Source organism: Numenius arquata, chromosome 15, assembly GCF_964106895.1.
Source record: "Numenius arquata chromosome 15, bNumArq3.hap1.1, whole genome shotgun sequence".
Classification (NCBI taxonomy): Eukaryota; Metazoa; Chordata; class Aves; order Charadriiformes; family Scolopacidae; genus Numenius; species Numenius arquata.
Window position 1 is genome coordinate 16,886,679 of NC_133590.1, and position 26,099 is coordinate 16,912,777.

The 26,099-nt window shown below is 43.4% G+C and overlaps 1 protein-coding gene across 1 annotated transcript; it reads left to right on the forward strand.

Moving 5' to 3' along the window:
• Positions 1-24,986, forward strand: PPP2R2D (protein phosphatase 2 regulatory subunit Bdelta). Its single transcript, XM_074159187.1, has 10 exons — positions 1-134; positions 452-544; positions 12,060-12,157; positions 15,127-15,292; positions 16,983-17,095; positions 18,897-19,074; positions 19,862-20,026; positions 21,447-21,616; positions 21,706-21,797; positions 22,970-24,986. Exons 1-10 carry the CDS (start codon positions 128-130, stop codon positions 23,247-23,249), a joined length of 1,362 nt encoding a protein of 453 aa, XP_074015288.1. The 5' UTR covers positions 1-127; the 3' UTR covers positions 23,250-24,986.
• The last annotated feature ends 1,113 nt before the right edge of the window (positions 24,987-26,099 follow it).

Below are 26,099 nucleotides of genomic sequence, written 5' to 3' on the forward strand. Positions count from 1 at the left end.
TGGGCGCCATTTTGAAACCCCGAAACCTCCCGCGGCGGCAGCTCCGTGCGGCGGCGGCTGCGACCCGCTCCCAGCCGGCGCCTCCCCCCCTCTGCCGCGGCCCGCCGCCCCACCGGCACCGTGCGACATGGCAGGTGAGGCCGCGCCGTCCGGCTGCGCGGCGGCTCCGGTTCCGGCTGCGCCTGGGCCCGCCGGGCGGAGGCACCGCGGGAGCCGGCGCGGCAGGCCGGGCCGCACCGCGCCGATCGTGGGGGGGGCAGCGCTCCGCCGGCGGGGGGCCACTGAGGGGAGCGGGGCTGCCCCCGGGGTCGCCGGGCACAGCCGCGGTGTGCGGCCGGGGCGGTGGGGCCTGGCGCGGCCTGGCGGGCCCCGCCGGGGAAGGGGCTGGGCCGGGGGCGGCGGGGGCTCGGCGGGGCGGCCCTTCTCTCAGCGCCCTCTCTTCCTTCTGCAGGGGTGGCAGGAGGTGGAGGCGGCGGCGGCAGCAACGACTTCCAGTGGTGCTTCTCCCAGGTGAAGGGGGCTATCGACGAGGACGTGGCGGAAGGTAAGGGGAGGGCCGGGCCGGGCCTCTGCTGTGCCATAGACTCCCGGGGCCGGTGGCTCCCGCTCCGCCGGGGCCACGGCCTCCAACACCCTTTTTTCTTTCCCACCATCTGTGTCACGCCCGCGCTGAGGGAGCCGAGGCTGGGAACGGCTGGGCTGCAGCATCTCCCCAGTCCCTGCCCGGGGCTCGCAGGGTGGGGAGTGTGTTGCCATGACTAAGCGAGCGCCCCTGCTTCCAGGGCGATGGGCTTTTTCTGGGGGAGAGCATAATAGAAAAGGCACGGTGGCTTCCTCCTCTTCTTTAATTCTAATCACTGGGGAGAAAAGGTAATGACGGTGATAAAACACGGCGGGGAGGGAGGGGGGGAACCACAAATGGAGTCTGTCAGGCTTGTCAGGTTTCACTCTGAGGCAAGGAGAGCAACAGAGTGAGCGGGCAGGTCTGTCATTTGTGCTTCACTTAAAAAGAGTTTAAAGTCTTCCTGCAGCTGTGAAGAGGTTTTATTCCTGCTTGAAGAGATTTTATTCCTACTTGTTAACGTTTGGAAGCTATAAATATGGATATTTAGGTAGGGATAACAGGCACACCTTTGCATTTCTCCGAAACTTTCTAAGCACAGCATGCTTTGGAACCGGTAGAAAATAAGCATTTTAATTAGAAAAAGTGGTTCTCTGTATTATGTAGAAACAATATGAAGTTTTGCTCGACTTTGATGAGAAAGTTCTTTTTTTTTTTCCTAAATTTTCTGTGTTCAAACTGTTCAGGCTGACAATAGTGTTTAGAAAAGAGGGTGTGAAGTATGTGTGTGAAAGATAGTTCCATGCTGTTTATTTGATTTTTACTGCATTAACTGAAATAGCTGTATTTACTGTATTTAGTGAAATAACTGGCAGTGCCAGTGTGTGGTCGTCTTGGGTCTTGGATTTCTTTTTTGTTGGATGCAGTAAATATTTTTTTCCTAGTGTCTACTACAGGGAAATTCTGCTGACAGTGTTTTCATTTTCATGCCACTTGTTTGGCATTCCATTTAAAATAATAGCTATGGGAGGAATAGACTTGAAAACTGCTCCAGAAACTAGTACTCTGACTCGGTTGTTGTTTTCTTCTCTTTTTTTCCCTAAATGTATTTTGTAACTTGTACTATTGTTCCGAAGTTCCCAGAATTCTTACGAAAATGTATTTAAGTAGCCTTTATGAGTTTCCCAAATGGTTCTTTTTTTTCTTAGGATCTATCATCTATGTGACTAAAAGTCAGTTCTCCGTGTTGCAAAAAATACACTTCCATGAACCTTACTTCCATCAATTACTGAGCAACGTGAATTTGTATAGAGCTTGGAAAGCTTCTCCTTTTTGAAACACCAATGTGTCCTAAACCCAGTTAATTATTGAAGTGCGTAAGAGGACTGTTCAAAGAGGAACTGACATGGCTGAGGAGACACACCACGGAGGCAGAGCTCTTCGGTTAGAGAGGGAAGGGGGAATGGTGATGGTAGTGCTCAACACTTTTATCCTGGGTTTTCCTAGAGGTACCTTGTTAATGGGACTTTTCCTGGAGCGAGGACTTCAGATTGTGTGATGCTACTCCATGGGAGGAATTTAATTTTCTTCGTAGGGCAATTAATATAAGTAATCATACAGCACCTGGTTTTGCAGAAGTGGTTCTAGAATCTCGTCTTCCTGCTGGGATACAAGAACTACTTACATGCTTCGTGACTCATTGTCTTTGGTTTGTGGACTTCCCTGCCCCGTTAGTTTTCAACTTGCAATTGGAATTACTAAAGAAAATATACATTATATTTACTAATAATTGCCTGAATTTTATTCAGCAGTATGCAATAAGTGCATGTCCAGTGCTAGATTTCTGGCCTCAGTCATGGAAATACTTATTCATAACCATTTTTTGAAACATCTTTTACCAAACTGCACAGGTAAATGGATTTGATGGGCCACTGGTGCCTTCAAATAGTCTTGCTGCAAATATTACATAAAACTACTGTGAATTTCATGTACATTTTTGTGATAGTGAAAACTTGCTATTTCTGATTGTTTTTTTTCTCTTTTCTGTTTTGTGAAAAATAAGCTCTATAGAGGAAGTCTGAAAAGCACAGTATAAAGTAGCTGTGAAACGTTATTAAATGGAGACTTTTTTGCTAAACGTTCTTATAGGCTGTTTCTTCAGTAGTTGAAATTGCGAAGCTTGGTAGTCAGGCAACTTAACCAAAAAATCACTTCTTTATTGAATATAAAATGTATTCTAAAATTGCAATTCAAAGTTACTTATGTGTATTACTTTAGTAAAATATTAACATGGCTATGACAAGTTGCTGTAGTTAGATTTGAACTGCTCTCTCCGTTCCCAGGATTTTTTCTAACTAGGTCATTAATATAGAAAATCACTGTCTTTTCTGTGTGTTCGCTTTCTTCATTGAGTAATCTTTGCAATGTGTACAATGCTCTCAAAAAAAAAATAGAACAGTGTTTATGTGACAAATCTGGCCATTTCAAAAAGATCAGGAAAATATACCAGTTATTGAAAAACATAGTTTTCTAAAGCAGAGAAATTTAATTGGATTCAAGGAGGATTGGAGAATAAACCAGATATTGAATGAAAGAATTGATATTGAGGATGGCAACAAGCTTAATTTTAAAAAAAAGTAATTTAAAATTGTGTTATAATTTTGCTGTTAGTGTAAAACCACGTGATTAGTAAATCACACTGCCTGTGAAATTTGTTACTCTTGGATTACCTTTTTTGGTAGAAAGTAGTTTTCTAAATGTAGGGTGGTTGTGTGGGTTTCTTTTTTTTTTAGTAATGCTGCCTGAGACCTAATCAGTTTTGTGATTTCCACATTTAATTTGTTTTTCATGTTCAGAAAGTTCTGTTTGGGTTTTTTTTGCAAGGAAAATATGGAACAGTTTATTAAATAATGTACAGATACGTCTAAATTCCCTTGGGCCAGATGTTCTGCATATAATCCATGGCCACTTCTGGATATAATTAACAGAATATATTTTTGTACTGGGCACTGTAAATCTTCCTGACAGACCCGTGCTAGTGGCGAGTTGGAAATACTGAGAAGAAGGTCCCATCCTTGTCAGACGTGAAGCTGTGTGCTGTGGAGGTGATGGGTTTCCCATCACTGACACGGGGGTTTCCTTGGGTTTGTTTCTATCCGCTTCCCCCCAGCAGTCTGTACGGGGTTCGGATTGCGATGGACTGCTTCCTTCTGGAAATGCTGGTTTAATTTGGCACTAGTGAGCTCTGTCTGCCTGTTTCTGATCCAAGCAGCTTTAAAGGGTTGGTTACTCCACTAAATGACGAGGTACTGCTTTCCTCTTGGAGCTTCGTCAGCTTAAGTCATACACTGTTTTAAGTGCTATATGGGAAACCTTTTCTGAAGCAGCTGAGTGTAACGCAAAGTCTGGCACATAAATGCTGGCCACAGCACCCTTCCATAGTAGGCAAGAGCTCCTCAGGAGCTCACATTCATTGATTTGAGGATGAAATGTAAGGGATTTCACGTCAGCAAAACTTTTGTTCTTCAAAAAAAGTTGTTGTTGACTTTCCGAATACTTGTCTTGTTGTATTGGACTTTGTACTTGTTCAGAAATTTTGTATTTCCATTTAAAGATCAAAGAAAAATACTGTTTGGGTTTTTTTTTTTTAAATTTTCCAACTATTATTTCCTTTCATCATAAATAATTGGTTATCCCTGAAGATGTCAGTTATTACTGGAATGGGGCAGAAGATGGGCTTTCAAGCTGTGAGATTTGTCTTTTTGCTTGAAGAAAGTGTTTTGCCATAAACAGGCAAAACACTTTAGATGCCTGCTCTTTTGCCCTCCCTAAATCACTGTGCACTTGTCCCTGGTTTATGGCACTGTGCAGCCGAGTGCTTCTGCCTTGATCCATTGACAGCTCTCACATCTCTGCCCCCCGCGGGACTGCTGGCAATGTTCTGAAGAGCCACCCTTTCTTGCAGGCACCAAAAATTTTGAAAGTTTCCTTGATCTTTCCTGCTTTGTGTGGGTTGTATATGGTGTTCTGCATGATGCATATGATGACATAATATTGACCCTGGGAAATGTTTTGGTATTTTTCAAATGTGGGCAGAATAATATTTTGCAAACAGCATTGACCTGAGTGCTTGTTCTGTAGCGGGTTTCCTGTTGGAGAAAGTAGTCTTGGTGTGTCAGGTAGAGCCCTTCAATCTCGAGTCTTTGTACAGCCCAAGGACCAAGAATTTGTCTTCACCCTTTATTCCAGAACACACTATTCCCTACAAATATTTTTCTTGCGCAGTAGTAGTTAATAATGTGTTCTTTTGAGTTCCATTTCTGTCAGACAACAAAAAAACCTAGGGTGTCATGCCACTGGAAAGTAAATTGCACTGTCTTACTGTATTGTAAAGTATATAAGTAAGTCTAGAGACTATTAAGACAAGGTGGTGTGTGTGAGAAACGCTTTATTAGTGAGGTTTTTGAAGTTCCTCTCTCAGAATCTGAGTTAAAGTATGACTGCTCATGGCATGGAGGCACAGATTTACAAGTGAGTAGCTGTGCTTTAAAGAAAAAAAGTTCCAGTTGATCTTCAGACTATTCAGCCAATAAAAGTGGTTGTGTCAAGTGATGATTTCTTGGGTTTCTGTGGAGAAGAGTGTGTCCTGCCAACCACCATACTTACACTGAATGTAAATCTGTAATCTGTACTACGCTGTCAAATTTTGATTCTTTGCTTTTCTGGCATATGCACCTGATGGGTTAATGGAACTGCAGGGGCAGGAGGAGGAGTACAAGTACAAAAATGTATAGTGTTCTGAGAAATGTGAAAACAGTATCTATATTTTCTTGTAAAGGAAACTAGCAAATTTATAGCCCAAGTGGAGACCTTAAAGGCAGTCACAAGTGGTTCATAAATGCCTTACCTCACTGTTGAAGTTCATTGAAAGCTTTTGCATGTAGTGTCTTTTTCCTCACGTAAAAGAAAGTTAGGACAGTCTTGTCAGAAAGCTACAGAGGTGTAGGCTTATAGGCACTAAGGGAAAAAAGAATTCTCAATACCAGTGAAAGACAGCAAGTGGAATATTAAAGAATAGATAAGAAAATCCTTTAAAAGACTAAGCAACCACTAAGCTGCAAGAGAATAGGAATTACTGGTTGTGGCTGGATGATGCTCTGATTAAAGTGTGAAGCTGCAGGAATGCATAGCTTGTGGATGAATGATGAACAGTCTGGGTACGCAGTAGTATCCGTTGCAGAATTGTAAGGTGGGAATGCAAAATAAACCACGTTGAGCTGTGGGAATACAGAAATCAGTACAAGTCTTTCCATGGATACTGTGAATGTGTGACCAGTGAGAGCCAGTGCCTTGGGCTGTCGTGGCAGCAGGTTGTGGTGCCTGGTGACCTAGGGAGTCTTTGTGACAGTTTCCATGTGCATTCTCTTTATGTTTGAGTATTTTAACGTCTGGGGGGAAAACTTAATAAAAAGTGATAAAACCCACTTTATTTAAATTTACAAAAAAGAGACAAGGTGCGAAAGCTGCAACAGGAAGAAAAATTTTATTTACGCATCATGTTAAGACTTTTATTAACTCCCAGTAAAATGAAAAAATGAAAAGTGTGACAATTAACTAGTTAGAAAAAAATCCCAACAGAATAACATGAATTAATTAAATATACTTCCAGTAGGAGAAAGGTTACTGAAATTACTATTCCAGAGGTTAAAAAATAATACTGGGGCGATAGAATTGCATGCCGAATCCTGGATCCTGTCCTGGATGTTATAAATAGCCTCCATAACCTCTCACTGCTTGTGAGTGAAGGCATGGCAAGCTTTGGCAAGCACAAAGGTAACGTTTATTTCTGTCTTACTGAACTTCAGCTTCACCGGTCTCTTTTTCTTGCTGCTGCTTTGCCCTTCCTTCGTAGTAACATGTCTAGACAACTGCATGCGCTTTAAACTCAGGGAAGACAGATTTTTTTAGTTTAATATAATTCAAAGGATTTACAGCATCAAGTTAGATCTGGTTCCGTTGAGAAGGAAATGCAAACCTCAGTAAGCGAGGGAATTGCACTACTTCTCTTAGGAGGTGCAGACTTAGGTGAGAGTTGAATGGGCTGGGGAGGTGTTTGGTTTGGGGAGTGTGCTGGGCAGCCTGGCCTTTGGAGCAGCTCTTGGGACCGGTGTGACACCTTCTGTCACTTGTTTTCTGCCAGTTTGTCACAGCAGCTTCGAACAGAATGGCTCCTTTGCCCCTGCTCCTCGGGGATGCCCAGTGCCCTGGCTCCACATGGGCTCCAGGGCACACAGAGCTGGGGGTCTTTCCGAGAGAAATGCTCTTGTTTGGTGTTTGCCAGGGCCTGGCAGCGCTGACTTCACCTGGCTTCTGTGGCTCCTCCAGCCGCACGCTGCTGGCCAAGCCACCATGCTTCTCCTGGAGCAGCTCTGATGACCTCTTCATGCCCTTGGTTGACCTTAAATCTCTTCAAGGGTTTAAGTTACTTCAAAAAGCAGAGTTATTTTGGACTGAGTTAAACTTTAGCAGGTATTTAAAGGCAATTCAAGCCATTTTGCAAGTTGTTTGATTATTAGGCTGTAAAGAAATGGTTAGACCTGACAGATACTCTAGGTGGGCAGAGCGCTTAACGGAAGAAATTTGGTCTGGGCAAAACTATACGACTTTCAGCTTATTCTCCCAACTTCTGACACATCTCACTTCTGTGTAGCTCTTCAAATAGAACATAAAAGTGGAAACCTAAAAATTGAGTATATGAAATTCTGAAAAACAGTTGATTTTGAGTAACTTCCATGTATATGTGTGTTGTTGAGTGATTGTTGATAACTGAAGTTCAGTTCACCTTTCAGTGCAATTCAGAGTTAGAAATCTGATTTCTATCAACTGTTAAATTAAGAAACGATATTTTAGGAGTGTTTAGGCACGACAGTAACAGCAATACTGAGCTTGGTCCATCCTCATAGCAGGTTTTTCACTGGCTGTTCTGGCAGCCGTAGTGAGGGGAATCCTCAGTCACCCAGAAGCAAAGCAGCGGGTGGTGCAGAAATGAGGAGGGAGAAGCGAGAGGCTGAAGGCTGGAAATGAGTGCAGAAGTGGGATATCTGCAGTAGCTGACACTCTGCGGGTAGTGTCTGCCCTACATGCAGAGGAGGAGGAGGAGGGCAGCCCTGGGGAGAAGCAGTGCCTGCCAGCAGCTCTGCTGGCGCCTGCTGTGGTGACTGTGGCCATCCAAGTGTGGAGAACTGTCAAACTTCACACCAACTGCTTCTCTCCCCCCCCCCCAACCCAGAAGCCTCTCAGTGCAAATAGGTACCACTGGGGTTGTGCAGGGAGTGTTGTCTTACAGTTACTGTAAATCAAGTGTGTCTGGAACTTGTTAAGCTCAAGTATTATTTTGGTTTTTAAACATTTTTTTTTTCCATTATTTACAGTTTAACAGGCGCTAGCCTCTACATTTCTTCATTCCCTGATTATCCATTCCCTCTAACAGGTCTCTGTATCTTTTTTCCTTTGTTAATCTTTCATGCTCCTTTTATGTTCTTTTATTTGACTCGTCACTCAGTTCCTCTGAGACAGTGGTTCCTCGCCATACCGTGTACGGGCCCCAACTGACTGTGTTTTTCACCAGTTGTACCTCACAATGGTCTGATGTCACTGGCTTTTGCAAGAGAGTTGTGTTTGTTCTGATCACGTTCATGTCCTGCAGATCAGCACAACGTCCCAGGGAGATCCCAACTTCTGATTTCAAGTTGATCTAGAACACATAACCCCTTTTGTGCTTGCTGCTTCATCCCATCAGCTGTAGATCACGCAATGTCTCCCACAGCTTTCTTCAGCTGTAGAATAAGGCACTCTGTAGAGTAAGTGTGTATTAGAGAGAAAGGTGTGTCACATCTGATCTTGATTTAGAGGCACACAGATGTTCTTTCTCTGAGTTTCCACTGGCAATCTCCCTCCCAGTTCATCCCAGCCTCTGGCTTTCATCCGGAGCTGGTCAGTTCTTCTCAAAGCGTGAGCCTCGTCAGAGGGTTTCACGGTGCTTAGAGTAGGTTGTTCTTTGGGGCTCTGTGACAGGTCATGGGAAAAGGTGCTCTGTATTAAAAATATTTTTAAAGGGGAAGGACAAGAGACAGGTTTGCTAACTGGCATTTTTTGTCAGTCTATACTGAATGCAAAGTGATGTGTTGTCCATTATGTATTTGGGAAGTTTTAAGTTAAAATCCCCTAGCAGTTGGAGCAGCCCCTTTTAGATAATATCGGAAAGCAGTGACTGACTTGCTTGTTAAATGTATGAGGAGTATGATTTTGGCAAAAGTCTTTGGGTGGCTTAGAAGAATGAGAGAGAAGTTGATGCTGCTTGTGCCAAGTTAGCGTTAGCCCCAAGCATGGGCTACAGCTGCAGATTCATTAATCTGTTGGGTGAGCTATGAAGTAATTATGTTTTTTCAGTTCTGGATTTTAACCAAAGCGGGAACGTGCAGCCAGCTTAGAGAGGAAAAGTTCACAGTAGCTAATTTTAGATATCTAATTTAGATGTTCTGGATCTCTTTGCATTCTCCATTACCTAAACAGAGCGCAGAGGCTGATACTGGTGTCAGTTAGAAATACCTGGTATGGAGCCTTTGTGGGATTAAATTAGTTTGCAGGTCTGACCATGCTGTCATCTTGGAGTCCTAACAAACGTTGGTCTCTGGTTTTGACACTGACTCTCAGTCCTCACACACTGTGGTTTCACCAGGGGGAAAGTGAGTTGCCTTTCAAACATTTCCACAATTACCATACACATCTGTTATACACATTGCTATGAAAGGGGCTTGTTAAAGGTTTTCATTCTTAAGAAAGAAGTTCCAAGTTGACAGCTTTCCCTGGAGCAGCCCACGCATCTTGGGTGTATGTGGTAATTCCTTGCCTGTCTGCAGACCTAAGCAGGGGATGAGACACTACATCAGAGAAATGCGGTGGCTTTGGAACAGGGCAATAGTGTGTCAGCATCACAGGGAGACAATTCTTATTTCTGATAGAAAGTACATTTAAGAAATGGTTAACATTACATACAAGGGAACCTATGCATTTTTTTACTTCCTTGGGGTAAAAAGTGTGAGCAGGATTGAGTGGGAAATCAGTGAGCTAGAAACTGCTCTCTTCAGAGCCATTTACACTGTTTGTCCATCACGTCCTGCGTCCCCTTCATTTATACTATAGGAAGGACAGGTATTAATATTGATAATCTGATTTTAGTGTACCAATAATCTGAGTTTTCCTTAACCTTTCAAAGAGAGGAACAGAGATCCGTTCACATGGAAGGTGACAGATCTTGTGGTGTTGTTTAAACTGAGGCCTTTTACTTCTTGTTTTAACCCCGAGGTTCAGCGAAATGTTCTTGCTGTGCTCGGTGGGCAGGTACAGTTTTGGCAAAGCAAATCTTTGTGGTAAGGGGAAAGAGGTAGCTTTTCTATTTGTATTTTTGGATTGAATGCACATTGTACTGCTCTAAGTTTTTTATTTACATATATGTGTGTATAAAAACACATTATTTAAGGATGTGTGTGCATATGTGTATGGATGTATATCTTAAGATTTTATCAGTGTTGTGCTACTAGAAGCTCGTAATTCTAAGGCAATTTCTAAAGTAAGAGATCATTCAGTACTAATGAAACCTTTATACCATATGCTCTTCTCTGTAGGTAACTACTTATTGTTGTAAAATCGTTTTAGCAGTTTGGAGAGGGGAAGGATTGTTTGGGGGTGTTTGTGTTTTCAGTACTTTCTCCGTAGTCTGTGATGGAGACAAATGGCTGTGTACTAGAAATTGGCTACAAAATGTGGAACTGGTCTAAAGAGAACAGAGGGGGTGATTTCTGTTCTGCCAGCGGTGGTGGTGAAAAGCCCGAAGAATTTGCTGCTTAATTACCTGATGGGGTCATCAGCGATGGGGCAGGTTTGCAAAGAGCTCCGTGGTTGGGGGCCTGGGGACTTGAGGTGGTGGTTGGGGGCATTGGGCTCCACGGTGGCAGTTGAGGGTCATTTGGGAGGGAGAGAAAACTGGTTAGAAACTAACAATGCTGTTAACTTTAAACAGTAGGTGGGCTGAGGAATGATCGGTGTTACCAGTACCGAGTGCGTGCAGCAACGGCGTGGGTTTGTTCTTGTCTGAGGATTTGGGATTAGCCATCACCCTGTTCTTTACCAAAATGGGATCTTTTCATCACCTGTTAAAGAAGAGTGAATATAAAAACAGACATGTCCAGAAGCACACTAGTAATGCAATTTTGAAGGCTGGGAACTATAGAAAGATATTTTTTTTTAAAAAAATAATTTTTTAATCAAAGAAGGTAAATCATGATCTTCATACACTAGGAGAAGGCGGTTTCAAGTGCATCTGTTAATAAAAGATGAAATATGAATTATAAATCAGGAAAACCGATTAGACTTTCTAATCACCTTCCTCATAAGAGTGAGGGATTATTGAAAGGAATTTAAAAGATAGCACATCAAAATCAATCCAGGAAGGTAGTTTTCATCTAGTCTTCAATTACAAACTCTGAAACTTATTGATACCATATACATCAGATGTTACAGTTTTTATAGCAGCGCAGTATAATGAATATTCGCATGGCTGGCGAGCAGCAGCATGGACACATGTTTACTTACAATTTTATGCCGAGTGGTTTGTTGGTTTTGTTACCATATGCCCCAAACCTGTGACAGACATTTATAGCCCCTTATCTCTCTGCCCCTTGGTTAGAGATTGTTTAATGGCAATTATTTCTTTATTGCCACCTCCAAAGATTGTGGTGGTGAATAAATACCGGTTGTTTTCAGGGTTCAGTCCTAAGGGCAGTTGCACCTTTTCCTTTGCACTCCTGTTCCTGCAGCAGCAGTATCCTTGTCTCTTGGTGGTTGTACCTGCTGGTGCTTCTGCGCAGAGCTGCTCCAGGAAGCTCAACTGGTAGAATTTCCTTTCTTTTTTTTTTTTTTTTTTCTTTCCTCTTTTTTTCCCCTTTGGCAGAGGGGGATGCCCACTTCAGGTTCCTGAACACACTGCAGGAACACTCAGCTCAGGGGAGGGCAGGTTTCCCCCTGCCTCACTGTGATGGGTGCAGGTTGGGGTGCTGCCCCACAGCAGTCCCACAGATCACCCGCTTTTGAGATGATGCTGACCTTTGGAAGCTCTGTGCAGGCCTGTCTCCCTTACCTGATTCAGTATTTACTGTCAACAGGTAGAATACACAGTTTGGATTCTTAAAATTGCATGCCTTCTCTTGTAGAATTGAAGGCCCTCAGAAGCTTAAACTTTGAAATGAGGAAGTGTTTCAGATTGTAAATAACATTTTGTTAGGCTTTGAAACATGACATAATTTCTGGATACTGGTGGTGTACATCAAGAATTGTGCTGTTGCATTAATACAAGTTGTAATTTTGTTTTGTGTTCAAGTCTTGAAACGTCTTGATTTGCTTTACACATTAAAGTGCTATTTTATTTCTGTTCTATTTACAGCTGATATTATTTCAACAGTTGAATTTAATTACTCTGGTGATCTTCTTGCAACAGGAGACAAAGGTGGCAGAGTGGTTATATTTCAAAGGGAACAAGAGGTCAGTGACTTGAAAAACAAAAGTGCTGTTACTTTTCTTGTGTTGCACAGTCTCACTTCACCTGTTCATGCTGTGAGGTTTAAAAGGCTGGATAGTTTTCTCAGAAAACCCTAATGTTTCCAAATTTCTAATATTGTCATGTGCTGAACTTGGTAGGTTACTCTGGTGGTGGTTCCCCTCTCCCCCTTTCAAAAAAAGAAAAAAAGGCCCCAAAATACAAAGAGTTGGTTTTGTCTGTACCCAGTCTGCTCAGGAGCATTTTGCAGAATTGCCTTTGGGCTTTCTCCTAAACTTTGCACTTGGTCAGGTTGATCTAAGGCAAATGGTAATGCTTTTGAAGAGAACGCAAGAAAAGTTTATAAAAAAGGATGCATGTTAAGCGGCAAGGACAACAGACTAAGATGGTTAAAAAACTGAAGAATTAAGCATCTGACGTGTTTTAGGATCCAGTGAATCAAAACCAGTGGCAACAGCTATTTCTCCAGAACCACTTGAGCATTTTCAGTTCAGAGGGCTCAGGGGATGGTGTTCAGTGGTGTGATGATGCTGTAACACATTCTGGCCATTCTTCAGTGCAGATACATCACTGAGCTTTTTATAGCCAGAGAAATAGTGTCTATTGGAAAAGTGCACTGTATGATGAAAAATAATTGTTGTGTCTTGTTATGCCTGGGAGAAATCTGGAATCATGTTCTTTCAAAAGCCAATATTCCACATGGCAATTCTCACCCTCTCCCCTACTACCCAAGAGCATCTTCATCCTTCCCTTTGAAGAGCTGATGAGAATTTGAGCCTTTGGTTTTAAGCCTTCTCCTGGATCAGAAATACCGAAATTGATGGTGGAATTTTCATTCAACTTGTTCATGCAGGAAGTGTGTGAATCCTGAGGTGCTGTGTGGCTTTTTCAGCAGAATCCCACTTCTTCATTGTGTCGTTCAAATGATGCTCAGTTCACAAACAGACATCCAATATTTTGCATTTCATCGTCACTTTTATACTGTTTATAAAACATTTTACCAAAGGTGACTTACCTTTTACTGTATGGATTTTGAGAGGCAGTGAAATGAAAATCCCGTTGCTGAGAAAGCTGCTGAAATGTTACACTGCTGCACCTAGAGAGCTCCTACCTCATTTATCATTTACTCTGTCGGATAGACTTAACTAAGGCACAGGGAGATCAAGGTCAAAAGTGTCCACCCGCTCAGATCTCTGACTGGCCTGATGCTTGTTTGGAGCAGAACTATTATTGGTTGGCTTTCAGCTGGTGGTGCCCAGTTGCTCTGTAAGTCAGAACCCAGCTGTCACCTCAGTTCCTCGTGGGGGAAAAAAAACCAAGTCAGACTATTAACCCAGGAATATTCCACTGTCTGCTTGGGAGCACGTGCAAACTGGGAACAGCTGGGCTTAAGGGTCGTTTCTCTTGTCTTATGGAAAACTGCAGCATTTCTGGAGCGGAGGAAAAAATCTGAAATAAGTGTATAATGCTGGAACCTTAGTAAAGTCCTACAACTAATATTTTTAAAGAATGTGGATTTTAGACTAGATTAACTACAACTTAGGATAGTTGTAAAATTTCCCATACACTAATTTGGGAAGGCAGGCCGAAATGTGCATCATGCCCTGACCTCGTGTGATGTGATTTCCGTTCCAAGCAGCTGATTATTGCAACCAAACGTGTGAGTAAAGCATGAGCCCACGGCGTGATGCCAGGCAGGGCAGCATGCTCCAGACACGGGTGGCTGGGTAGGGAGTGTGGGTGACCATTCTCAATAGTATTGGTTGAGAGGACTCTGTCCAAAATGCTTAAAAGTTAAATGACAAGTCGTGACTAAAGGAATGTGAAGTCTCAGAATTAACTAAAGCTCCTCGTTGTGAGAGCTTGCAGGAGGAAAGCCCCTGGCTGAGATAACCTTACCAAAGCTGCCGAGCCAAGCGTGGAAACGTGAGGGAGAGTCAGGACAAAGAGGACAAAGGTTCCTTCGCAGCCTTGTGTTGGGCCGAGCAGCCTTCAATCTGGGAGTCACTGCTGGCTGCTCCCCGGGGCCACGCTGGCCCTCGGTGGCCAGGACAGACTCTTCCTGCTGAGCCTCATGCCTGCCTTGGCAAGTAAGGGATTTCGTGCTTCCCAAATGAGTGATTCCCAGTGGTGTTTGGGGGAGTCTGTTCTTTCAGAAGTTCTGGGCACTGCAGCTCTACAAGTGGGGCTGTGCTCCAAACACAAGTCACTATCTAACATTAACTTATTTGGGGAGCCTGATAACTGGTTGCCTCAAATCATACCGCAAATCTGTGGATACTTTGATCTCTGTTTGTGCTATTGCATCTGCCAAATGAGGGCAACCCAAAGGGGTCTGCTAGCTCTGTGAGGGGAGGGGTTAGTGTATCTGTCATAGTCTCTGGTACGTCATGATGAGCACTGCAGAATGGCTTAGATGAAAATGTGCTAATCCCAGCCTTCAAGTTCCTATAGTAAAAAAGGTGCTAAAAGTTTAATTAAAAGCTTTGATACTGCTTTGGGACACAGCATGTTTTAAAATGAATAGGAAGGGAGCCAGATCTACAGCTTGTACTCAATCTTGCTGTCCCTTCATCAGAATGACTTTGTGCAATCATGTTTTTATAAAAAACATATTTAATTACTCCATGTCCTATGCCCTTTAACATGTATACCCTAGTTTGGAAGCCCCACATTGTATCCATGCTGTGTGATGAGTGAACTGAGTTTGGGAAAGGACGCGAATGAGGGTTAGGTGAAGTATCTTTATGTATAAAAACACGTTTTTTTTTAAAAGTAAGTCTGTGTTGCTGATGCTAAACTAGATACGATATCATAGAGTAAAAATGTAAAAATCAAGATCTGTTGTAAAAAGTTTATTTTCTGGTTGACAATTTTCAGTCATTAGTTTGAATGTACAATTACTAATGAACCAAGTAACATCAGCTTCAAGAAATATTGTGTTTCCTTGCAGAATAAAAGCCGTCCTCATTCTAGGGGAGAATATAATGTTTACAGTACCTTTCAGAGTCATGAACCTGAATTTGACTACTTGAAAAGTCTAGAAATTGAGGAAAAAATTAATAAAATTAGGTGGTTACCACAACAGAATGCTGCTCACTTCCTGCTGTCTACAAATGGTAAGGACACTTTGTTTTTGCACAAAGAACTTTTGATGTCATTTGAATGTTATCTCACCTGTGATCCACTTGTGAGGGTTTTTCTGGAGTGTTTTGGGGTTGTATTGATGTCTTCTCTAGTTATACACAAAATATGTTTTGATTGTAATGCTCTGTAAATTACTGATTTATGAATGTAAATGTAATGAAGCAGCAACAGAATAGACAGAGCTGCGTTCTGGGGATAAACTGACTGTGCTCTCAGTTTCCATGCCCTGTTACTCTGCTTTACTGCTCCTGTATAAATGGGTTCCCAGGGTGCTGAACTGTAGCACAAATCCCAATTTCACTTGATCATCCTAATTTTGAAATTGATTTTTTTTTTTGTGATCTCAGATGAATTTTTAATAAAAGCATTTGAAATTGAAACAGTGGTTACAATGCTCTTTTTGCTTTTTCAATACCAGAACATCATGTATGCTTTGACAAGCAACCGTTTAACAGACAGCAGTCACTCCAGGAGGAGGATGTTTATACTGTTTTCACTGTACCTTAGAATGCATAAAAGCAGTGCAAAAATTACAAGTTGGAAATTACAAGTTTTCAATCACATTGGGTTTTTTATTTATTATTTCCAGTATTTTAGTGGTGGTTCTTGATCATTAGGTCTGTTTGATTTTGCTGCATCATGGAGCCAGCTGTAACTGTAAATGCCGAGCTGTGCATGGAAAAACTTGCTCACGCTGTCAGCGGAATACTCTTGTTCTGACAGCTTGAGTCCCTCTTTGCCTTGTCCTTAAGTGACTTTATGTAAGGGCTACACCACATTTTAAATGTGGGACTGACTTCCATCCACTGGACTCTGAAATTCAAACAATCTGACTTTGATTTAAGTCTTATTAAATTTTAAGCAGTCTTTAAAGTGTGTCATCATAAGTGCTTTAAAGACATGCAGTAGCTTGTGGAGGAGAGGTGGATTTCCAGTTAGCCAAAGAGCAGGATCCTTAGCTATACTTACTGGCTGCACTGGGGAAAACTTCCCTTAGTGAGACCCGGGGACACAGAATCCAAAAATACTGGGGTGAGCCCTGTTCTTGCTTCTTGCCTGTGGTTGTCCCTTAGCAGACACCTGGGACAAAGCTGGCTTTTCGTAAGGTACTTGGAGTAAGTATTTCATGGGGTGCTGGGGGATTTCCTTACTGTTGGTCTGTTAAAAGTAATTTAGATGGTCATATAGGGCTTATTGGTGAAGTTTGGTAACTGAATTTCAGTAAACTTCCCTTGTCAAGGGTCATTTTGGTGGGTGGTGGTCATAGGTCCTGTTGTTCAGGAAGAAACTTGTAGTTTGTTGAAACTGAACGTTACACTGGAGTTAAAATAGAATCCATCTCTTTTCTCTTCCCATTTACTGCTATTTTCATGCCTTTCCCACCCGCACCCTCCTAGCATATGTGTCTGGTATATTTTTTGTTTGTTTTTACTGTATCAGTGCTGCTGAACAGTAGAGCTGGAAGGCACAGAACTTCCAGTCCCTGTGGGGCAGGGGGTGCTCGGGATTACCTTGTTGTGTAAAGCACTCCCTCGGCGTCCTTCCCAATGCAAGCAGTGGAACCTGGATGGCTAAATACATCCACTCTGTTGACTTCATTATTTAGTGATTTTATTTTCAATTTAATTCATTCTCAAGCATGTGAATTTTTGTTGGTTTTAGATAAAACTATTAAATTATGGAAAATAAGTGAAAGGGACAAAAGAGCCGAAGGTTATAATTTAAAAGATGAAGATGGAAGACTTAGGGATCCTTTCAGGATCACAGCACTACGGGTATGTTTCTGCTCTTTGACTTTAAATGTCTTTTTGCATGTACCTCTCTACCTTTGCAGTACCAGAGCTGTCAACTGTGGATTAGAAATGATGCTTTGGTCAGTCATGGAAAACTTTTATAAAAAATGGAGACACTTCTTTATACAAATGTAACTGTTAAATAAGGTTCCTCTGGAAAACTTGAGGCAAACTTTCATGATTATAATATTGTATTAAATTATTAGCTTCCTGATAGTTTGAGTTGTTTGTTGGTTTGTTTCCTGGAACAACTTAGTATATTTAAAATTGATTTGAAATTTAAACTGTTTTTCAAAATTAAAATATTTTGATAGACACAGCCTTCACCTCAGTCTATTTGAATTGTAGGAAAAGGTACACTGATTTATTGACGGCAATAAAATATAACAAAGTGTTGTTATTCAAGGCTGAAAATGCAGCATTTTGTGTATCTGGCTGGGGCTGTGCTACTTCTGTACTGGGTTCATAGAAAGCAGGGGCTCATCCTGCTGTGTTCTTAAAATAGTCTAATGACTTGGTGCAACATGAGGAGAAGTGCAGGGAAGATGTTTCTTTTGGAGGCTGGTACCATACTGAGTTCTCCTGGCAGTGCTGGTCTGTAGAGCACAGTGCACAGATCATAGTGATAATTTTTTCCCACCCACCCACCCCCCTCAATATTGCTTATATTTAACTTGTTTGGTCTTTTTTCTAAGAAGACTCAAAAATGTGAACAGGTACTGGGTACTCTATGGGTAGGTAGAAGGCTGCTTTGTTAGAGGCAGGTTATGAGCGTGTGGAAGATGAATACTTGAATAGTCTTGACGTTATTGCATTTGCCCAGTGCTGCAGGGCAGGGTTAGAACCCCAGGCTTGGGAGCATTTAAAGCAAGAGCTCGAGAAATGAAATAATGTGGGGTTGTGGTTTTTCTTGGTTTTTTTTTTTGTTGTTGTTATTATTGCCATAAATAGGAATTGAACTGAGGCTCTCACTACTTTGTAAGGAGGAGAAGCAGCACTTGAGAGCTCCATGCTTTGTGTAGGGACCATGGCATTCCTGAGTGCATTCCTGATAATTCACACTAATGCATTTTTGATTTCACAGCCAGGCTAGGACACTTGTGTGGCCAGATAGGAAAATTGCCTAATAAGAAGTAAGGGATTAATTTTAATCATTACAGTTTGATGTAGACAGACTATAAGATACAAACGTGGTGAAAGCAATGACAGAGTTCTTGGATTAATTTTTTTCTTGTTCCAGGAAGGCAGGTTATCTTGGACACTGTCACAACTTTTTTCTTGGTAGGTTAGTGTTGTGTTGGGCTGTGTGTACTGGAACAGCGCAGGATGTCCTTGGGCAACCTTAAACCATCCACTCGCTGCTCGGTGAGGAGCTGGAGGGGAGCTCAGGCCGCTTGGCCCCGACAAACCCTGTCACCCTTGAGATCAGGTGGCTGTGGAAATCACGTGTTCCCAGCACCCTACTGACTGTTCAGGGATTTGTTCTGCAAACTGTTCCTACTAATTTCACCCCTCTAAGAGATGGGGGTCACTTTTAAGCGCTTGTTGTAAATGAACAGAATATTCAAGTACTGCTAGAATGACGCACCATTTTCCTGCAGTTAGTGCTGGCAGGATGGCAGTCACCTTCCATAGCCTGTTGTATTACTTCTCTTGCTCAGTGCATTTGGAAAGTACTTAAGTCACTAAATCAAAACAGAAACTGTGGTGTGCAATTAACTACCATCTTCTGAATTAGAAATGAGGTTTATGCCAAAATTGACTGTTGTTCTTCATGTTTCAGGTGCCAATATTGAAACCCATGGACCTAATGGTAGAAGCAAGTCCCCGAAGGATATTTGCAAATGCACATACTTATCACATAAACTCTATTTCAGTAAATAGCGATCATGAAACGTACCTTTCTGCAGATGACCTAAGAATTAACCTATGGCATTTAGAAATCACAGATAGAAGTTTTAGTATCCTTTTTTTGTTCTCTGTGAACACTGGGACAAGTCTAAGTTGTTTATGGTCTGGAGGTTTAATACAGTGAAAGCAGGCCTTGGGATGCTCTCATTCTTTCTATGGAACTATCATACGTAGTTTGATCTCTAAAGAGCAAATGAGCAATTTTGGGAGCATCCTTTATTTGTGGAGTTCAGCTAACTTAAGTAAGAGTGGGAATATTTGAGAAGTAGATCATTTGTTACTGTAGATACTGCTTTCCAAAGTTAAAGATCTTTTAAATGTTCAAGTGACACTTTAAAGAAAACAGATTTTAACTTTTGTTATGTCAAGTGATACCAGCTGCAGAAATAATTTGAAAATCTCTTTGCAAGCATGTGTATCCAAAACTTATTTTCTACAGATTTGTCAATGTAGGACATACTATTAAAGTAAAATAAAATAGTAAATAATCTGCAGTAAAAGAAAAGTTGCAGAAATGCTGGATATTAAATAGGTCGTACGCAAGTTTTTCTAAAGCTTTAGGTAAATAGATGAGGTCTATTCAGTGTTCAATAGGAAGTGTTATGAAGGAGGCTTGAGAGGAGTCTTATCTCCAGCATCTGTTAAAGTTCATTTGTAAAATCTAGATGATTTTTTTCTTCAATCTACTTGGGTCACTGTAGTTTGTGTGGGTTGCACGTGGTAGAAAATAAGATGTTGCCCTGTTTTTCTCTGTTGTATTTTTAACTTTTTTTAATAGTTATCCCTGGAAGTGATTTGAGCGTGCAGTGTTACCTGCCTTTACAACCCCCTCCCCAGATATTGTAGATATTAAGCCTGCCAACATGGAGGAGCTGACAGAGGTGATCACAGCTGCTGAGTTCCACCCACACCACTGCAACGTCTTCGTCTACAGCAGCAGCAAAGGCACCATCCGGCTCTGTGACATGCGCTCCTCTGCCCTCTGCGACCGGCATTCCAAATGTGAGTTCCGCTGCAGCCCTGCTCCGCGGGTGTCCAAGTGGGTTTCCTGCCAGATAGAGCCTGTAGGTGTTCTGCTCGTACATAACCATAGCCAGCTGTGCTGCTTGGGAATGAGCGTACGAGGTGAGGGCTGGTAGTCGTGTAGAACGGAACATTTTAATTGTCTTGTTCTAGGCCACCAACAAGCAGAAGTGTAGCATGAGACAGCTGACGATCTGACTCTGCTCCTGTTTACCAATTTATGCATCACAAAGTGATGGGAACAAGTGCTTTTGGCACCAGTGAGACCTGTCTTCTGTCCATACTCGGTCTTGGTGCTTCTCAAAGGTATCTGCTTATCGAATGTCAGTTCAGGGCAGTGTATTCACCTTTGTGCATTAGAAACAGGGCTGAGTTGCCCGAATCCATTTACTGTGTGACCATTTGCAGATCCTCACATAGAATTAATTCTTAAGAGTATGCGCTGCGTTTGAAGGGAGTTTCCAGGGTGCGGGGTGGCTGCTCTGTACCCTCCTGCACCACCCACCCAACCGCAAGGGAGGAGAGCTGCTCTGTGGATGCCCCAAGGGTAACTGCCCTGCCTCGCTCCCAGGCCCTTCGCAGCTGTGATTTATTGGGGTTACTGGTCCTGTGGGGTGTCCTACCCTCCTGGTATTTGCAGGTAAGCTTTCTGTAGTGCAGGTCAGGTGTTCCTGTTGGTGGAAGGAAGTACTTGTGCGATGGGACACGCAGAATGCTGGGCCACGTCGTCTGTTTGACTTGGTGTTGTGTTAAATTACTTAGAAGCACTGTATTTTTTAACTACTTGTCACTGACGAGCATTCTATTAAGAGGTCTATTCAGAAATGAAATACATAGTTCTGGGGAGCTTGTGTCCTAAAACATCGACTCCAAGATTAACTCTTCAGTTTAAATAGTCTTTTTTCTTTATTTAAAACCGTACCAATTGCGTTTCAAGTGTAGATGGAATATTTCAGTAGGCTGTGTTGTCCAGCTCTCCTCAGATCTAGAGAAGGGCCGTGCTGTAGTCTCAAGGCACGGGTGCTGCATTAGGAGATGGCGTGTGGGACGCTGGTGTCTCCGGCTGCTGCTGGTGACCGTGATGTGGAGATCGGGTGGAATGTTTATGTACCCACCTGCTGGGTTTTAAATGGTTTTTTCTCTGATTGATCCCTGAGACCTGTGAATTGTCGGTTGCTGGTACTGGGCTCCAGCTGGGGACATTGGAGATGGGCACCCAGCAATGATGACTGAGAGCGTGACATTGTTTAAAAACAGCTTATTTTTTAAAAGTATTTGACAGCAACTTTCTTCAGAAAGAAACTAGTGTATTGAGTTAAAATCTTCCTAACACGGAAAAATGTTGGAAGCTGTAAAACTTGATGTTGGTTTCATTTGGGATTGTGTCTTCTCTCTGCAGTTTTTGAAGAGCCTGAAGACCCTAGCAGCAGATCATTTTTTTCAGAAATAATCTCGTCGATCTCCGATGTAAAATTCAGTCACAGCGGTCGCTACATGATGACAAGAGACTACCTTTCTGTCAAAGTGTGGGATCTCAATATGGAGAACAGGCCTGTAGAGACATACCAAGTACGGTGCTTGAATCTTCTTAAATAGCCCTTCTTTCCCCTTTTCTACTTTGTCCTTATATCTAATGCCACTTTGCGTGTTCCCAAAAGGTCCATGAGTATCTCCGAAGCAAGCTTTGTTCCCTCTACGAAAACGACTGCATCTTTGACAAATTTGAATGCTGCTGGAACGGTTCCGATAGGTGAGCTGGGCGTCCTTTTGTGCCAGTTAAGCAGAACTTGACTTTAGGGATGGAATTCCTTACATTCCCATCAACTGGGTGGACTTTGGGGGAATTTTTTATTGTTGTTTTGGTGATGGTGGTTTTTTTCCCAAAAGGACTTCATTGTTCAATCCTCCCCCCTCCAGCTGCAGAGGTGGAATAAATTCGGTGTGTCAGTTTGCTTTCCAGTGGGAATTATTCTTGAAGTTTCTATGTTTGTTTTTTTTTTTCAAGCCACTCCAGTCAGTCTTTTTTGGAGGGGTAGAACAAGTCGAAGCGAGGCCTTCTCATTTTAACAGGTGTTGTCGTGGAAGTCGGGATGCTTCCCCCCTTTGGAATGGAAAAAAATACTTGGCTCAGGGCATTGGCCAGTGCAGTTCCAGGGCAGGGGCTGTGGGAATGGTGTCGCATTCTCCTCTGGTCAGGAATTGTTTAACGCAGTGAGGACAGTGTGTCAGTGACTACGATGAGGAGGGTGAGGTGGCTGCGATTTTAACAATTGGAGAGACTTCTGCCACGTGGAAAACTGCTCTTCAGTTCCAACTGGTGGAGATAGGTGTTCAATACAGGAAATCAGGAACTCAGCCTCAAGTTGAAGCATAATTTTTTTGAGAGCTACAAAGCAGCTGGTCATTGGACATGAGATACGAGAAAGCATTTTCAGATGCAGGTTTTTTTCTGTCTTGTTCAAAAGCAAACTTGATTCTGTGCAGACTCTGCTGTGTTCCTGCAGACACAGAGCGTCAGACACTCACACGAGGGGTTCCTTTTGCTGATGCAGGACAATTTTTTTAATTAATCCCTTGGGGTGCTCATGGTCCTCCAGGAAGCACTTGGATTTATGGTAGTCCCTTGAAATTAGGTGGTTTAGGGTGGCTCTGCTTCCAGCGTGACACCATGATAGCAAGGGACAGAGCAGTGCTGGGAACCCCCCTTTTCTCCCGGGGGGGGGTGAACAAAGCGTGAGAGCGCTGGTGAGCACCCGGGACAGGAGAGGGGACCAGGGGGGACTTGGGAGAGAAAGCGATACAGTGCCAAAGTCAGAGAGGAAGAGAGACTGATGCCATGTCCTAGCCGTGAACCGGGTCTGACGGTCACCAAGTGTGTGAGAGACTGGTAAAACCTTTGCCTTTTCTTCCGCTTTTAACCAGCGCTATCATGACTGGATCCTACAACAACTTCTTTAGAATGTTTGACCGAAACACACGGCGGGACATCACCCTGGAGGCGTCTCGGGAGAGCAGCAAACCCCGGGCCATCCTAAAGCCGCGGAAAGTGTGCACAGGCGGTAAAAGGAAGAAGGACGAGATAAGCGTTGACAGTCTGGACTTCAACAAGAAGATCCTCCACACGGCGTGGCATCCCGTGGAGAACATCATTGCTGTAGCTGCCACCAATAACTTGTATATATTCCAGGACAAAATTAACTAAAGGTGACTTGCTGGAGGACGGCGCCGTCGTCTTGCATAGTTGAGCTCGGTTGTTTGTCTGTAACAGAGAAGGCCTCGTTGTCCTCCCGGTGAAGAACATTGATGCACTTCCTTCCCTTTAGTGAAAGGCGAGGACCTGGCCTGGCTGTTGAGTTCCTGGCGTGGTTCTGCCATCGGTGGGGCTGGGGGCGGCCGGCGCAGCTTCCTGGGAGCGATCCTCGAGGGGCAGAACCGATGGACGGGGCTCAATGAGGCCAATACTCGAAACAAATGTATTTATTGAAGTCTGAGCCTTCCTTTCCAGTTTATAGACCAAAAAAATTTAACACCCAAGAAGAAAAAATTGTCATAAAAAAATGTACTTTCTATCTCTCACGCTCTTTCTCTGCTGTAATATTTGGGCCTTTCAAAACATATATTGTGCTTCATGCCTGTAAACATTCCTCCTCTGGCCCGGGGCCAGGCTTCGGTGTTTTTACCTTCGAGCACTTCGGTAGGTCTTGAGATGGGTTCGTAGACAGGTTTCCATGGATATTTACTCACCAACTGTATCTATAACCACACCTTCTGGTGTAAACCACTTAATAAAATAACAAGCTATAAAAAGTGTTTTTAAATCTGAAGGTATGTATTCAGTCTTTTTATTTTTTTATTGCATGTACTGAGATTGTGCAGAATAATCCTGGGGGGCAGATGTTTAACCTGTTTGCCCCAAAGCGTTGATTTTTGGCAGACTAATACAAACATTTTTATGTAGTATTTCGAATTCTAAATTTATAGAGTTTCCATGAAATTGTCATTTAGTTTAAGTTGCACTGGTTTTCTTGTCCCACGCTCTCTGTAGCAAGTAGGAGACGGAGAAGGTCGGAATAAACCATCCACAGCCTTAACCGGGAGTGACCGCCCTGCACAGGAGGGAAAGCCAAACCTTCCGCCAGTTCTCTTCTTTGAAGAGAAAAGTTGAGTTTCTCTGATGCCTCTCAGTGGTCGATAGAGACAGACCTTATGTGCATTATGGGTTTTTTTAACCTTTTTAGTATTTGTCATGAAGATATAGTTTATTTTAAATACTTGGCATAATTCTGTTGTGTTTGAGGTTGCGGTTCAAGCCGGTGGGAGCACCGGGAGGGTTGGATTATGCCAGGCAGCGACGCCGTGTGTTTTGCCACCTTCTGATGGAAAGACAGGCCCGGCGCTGGGCTCGGCTGCGGCTGCTCCAACTCTCTTCTTCTCTTAACTTTGTTTTTAAGCCTTAGGTACTTTTTTTTTTTTTTTTCCTCCTCCTTTTTCAAAGAGGCCTAAAACACATCGACCTTCTCTCCCCCCAGCCCGGCCCGGGGCAGGAACCGTCCCCCGCGGCTGCAGCAGGTTTCAGCAGCACCCAGGGCAGAGACGGCACACGGTGCCTGCCGACCAGAAACCCCCCCACACCCCCCTGCCCCCCCCACGCTCCGGGTGGAGGTGTGAGCAAAGCCCGTCCCTGTCCACTCAGCGGCTGCGGCCAAACTCGGGCTCCTATGGATACAGTTTAAATTAAAAATAAGAATCTTACCCTGTCTGTGGGTTGTGACACTATTTGAAACTCTCGAGCTGCGGAAGGGGGGGGGGGGGTCACTGAAGTGTTAAGACTTGACCTTGTTCCTCCCCCCCCCCCCCCCAGAGCGACCGCAGCGGGACTGTACATACTTGTTCAATTATTTTGACCAAAAAGTTTAATAAATTTTAAATGTTTACCTGGACTTGCTCTGTGTATTTTGAAAACTACTTCTGTTTGTGAGAGGATCGGCCGAAGGAGCCAACCCGGGGAGTGTTTGTATTTCCAGCTAAAGGTTCGTTTGAGCGGTCGCCCCCCTGCTGGGGCCGCTGCTGTCCCTGCCGGGGGATGGATCACTGCTGTCTATTTTTGATCTATTTTTTCAGCAAATGTAAGTGGAATATGAGTAAAAAAAGAAAAAGGATATGATGAAATCTTCTATTATATAAAAGATGATTTGCTTGTACCACTTTCAATTAAATAGTTTTTGATGATTCGTGAAACTTTCATCATTTTGTTTTATCTGAAAACAGATTTTATTGTAAATTTGATGAGATTTCTTCTTCTTTCAGCTCTTTGCCCCAGACCCCCCTCGGCTGTTGTGTGGGCTCTGGGAGCCCTCCCCGCCCGGGGCTGTGGGGTGGGTGGGGGCTGGAGTTGTGGTATTTGGCTTTAATGTGACAGATTCCCGGTGGGAAACACAGGGAGCGGAGATTTCCCGCGGGGCAGAGGGAACCCCGGGTGCGGGGGCTTCAGAGGAAAGGGGTGAAGAGCAGGGAGTTGTGCCGGAAAGGAGAGGTGGCATTTCTAGGAGCGAAGGTGCCATGAGGGCACTGGGGGGTCCCGTCACTCTCTGTTACAGCCTGGATTTTACCAGGAACCGTTAACGGCACCTCAGAGCCACCCAGAGGGAATCCCGGTGCCGCTTCCGGTGAAAAGAAGAAACACCCAGCGCCGAGGAAAGGGGAAGGACCCCCCCCCTGCTCAGGTAAAGGTGAGTGTGCCCCTGAGGCGCTGGGGAAGCTGCTGGGGTCCAGCAGTTTATGAGGAATCTTCTATCTAAATTTGGATGCAATGGTTTGAAAAAGTCTTGTTTTTCAGTGGAGGAGCAGGTGCCGTGACAGTCTCCAACAGTCCCTGTGATACCACTGGTTTTAATACTATTTTGGTGAACGCTTAATTTCAGAACTGTGTCCAGTGTCCCACATGGGATATATATGTATTCTATACTATAAAATAATCCTATAAATCCATTTTTTATTGCACATACATGCAAAAAAAACCCCAAGCAGATGCTGGTTCTCCTGTAACAGCGGC

What these genes read in the sequence shown, in the direction of transcription:
- PPP2R2D (XM_074159187.1), top strand. An exon ending in AATCACAGATAGAAGTTTTA is followed by an intron (nt 19,075 to 19,861) that starts GTATCCTTTTTT and finishes CCCCCTCCCCAG; the next exon opens with ATATTGTAGATATTAAGCCT. An exon ending in TGCTGGAACGGTTCCGATAG is followed by an intron (nt 21,798 to 22,969) that starts GTGAGCTGGGCG and finishes GCTTTTAACCAG; the next exon opens with CGCTATCATGACTGGATCCT.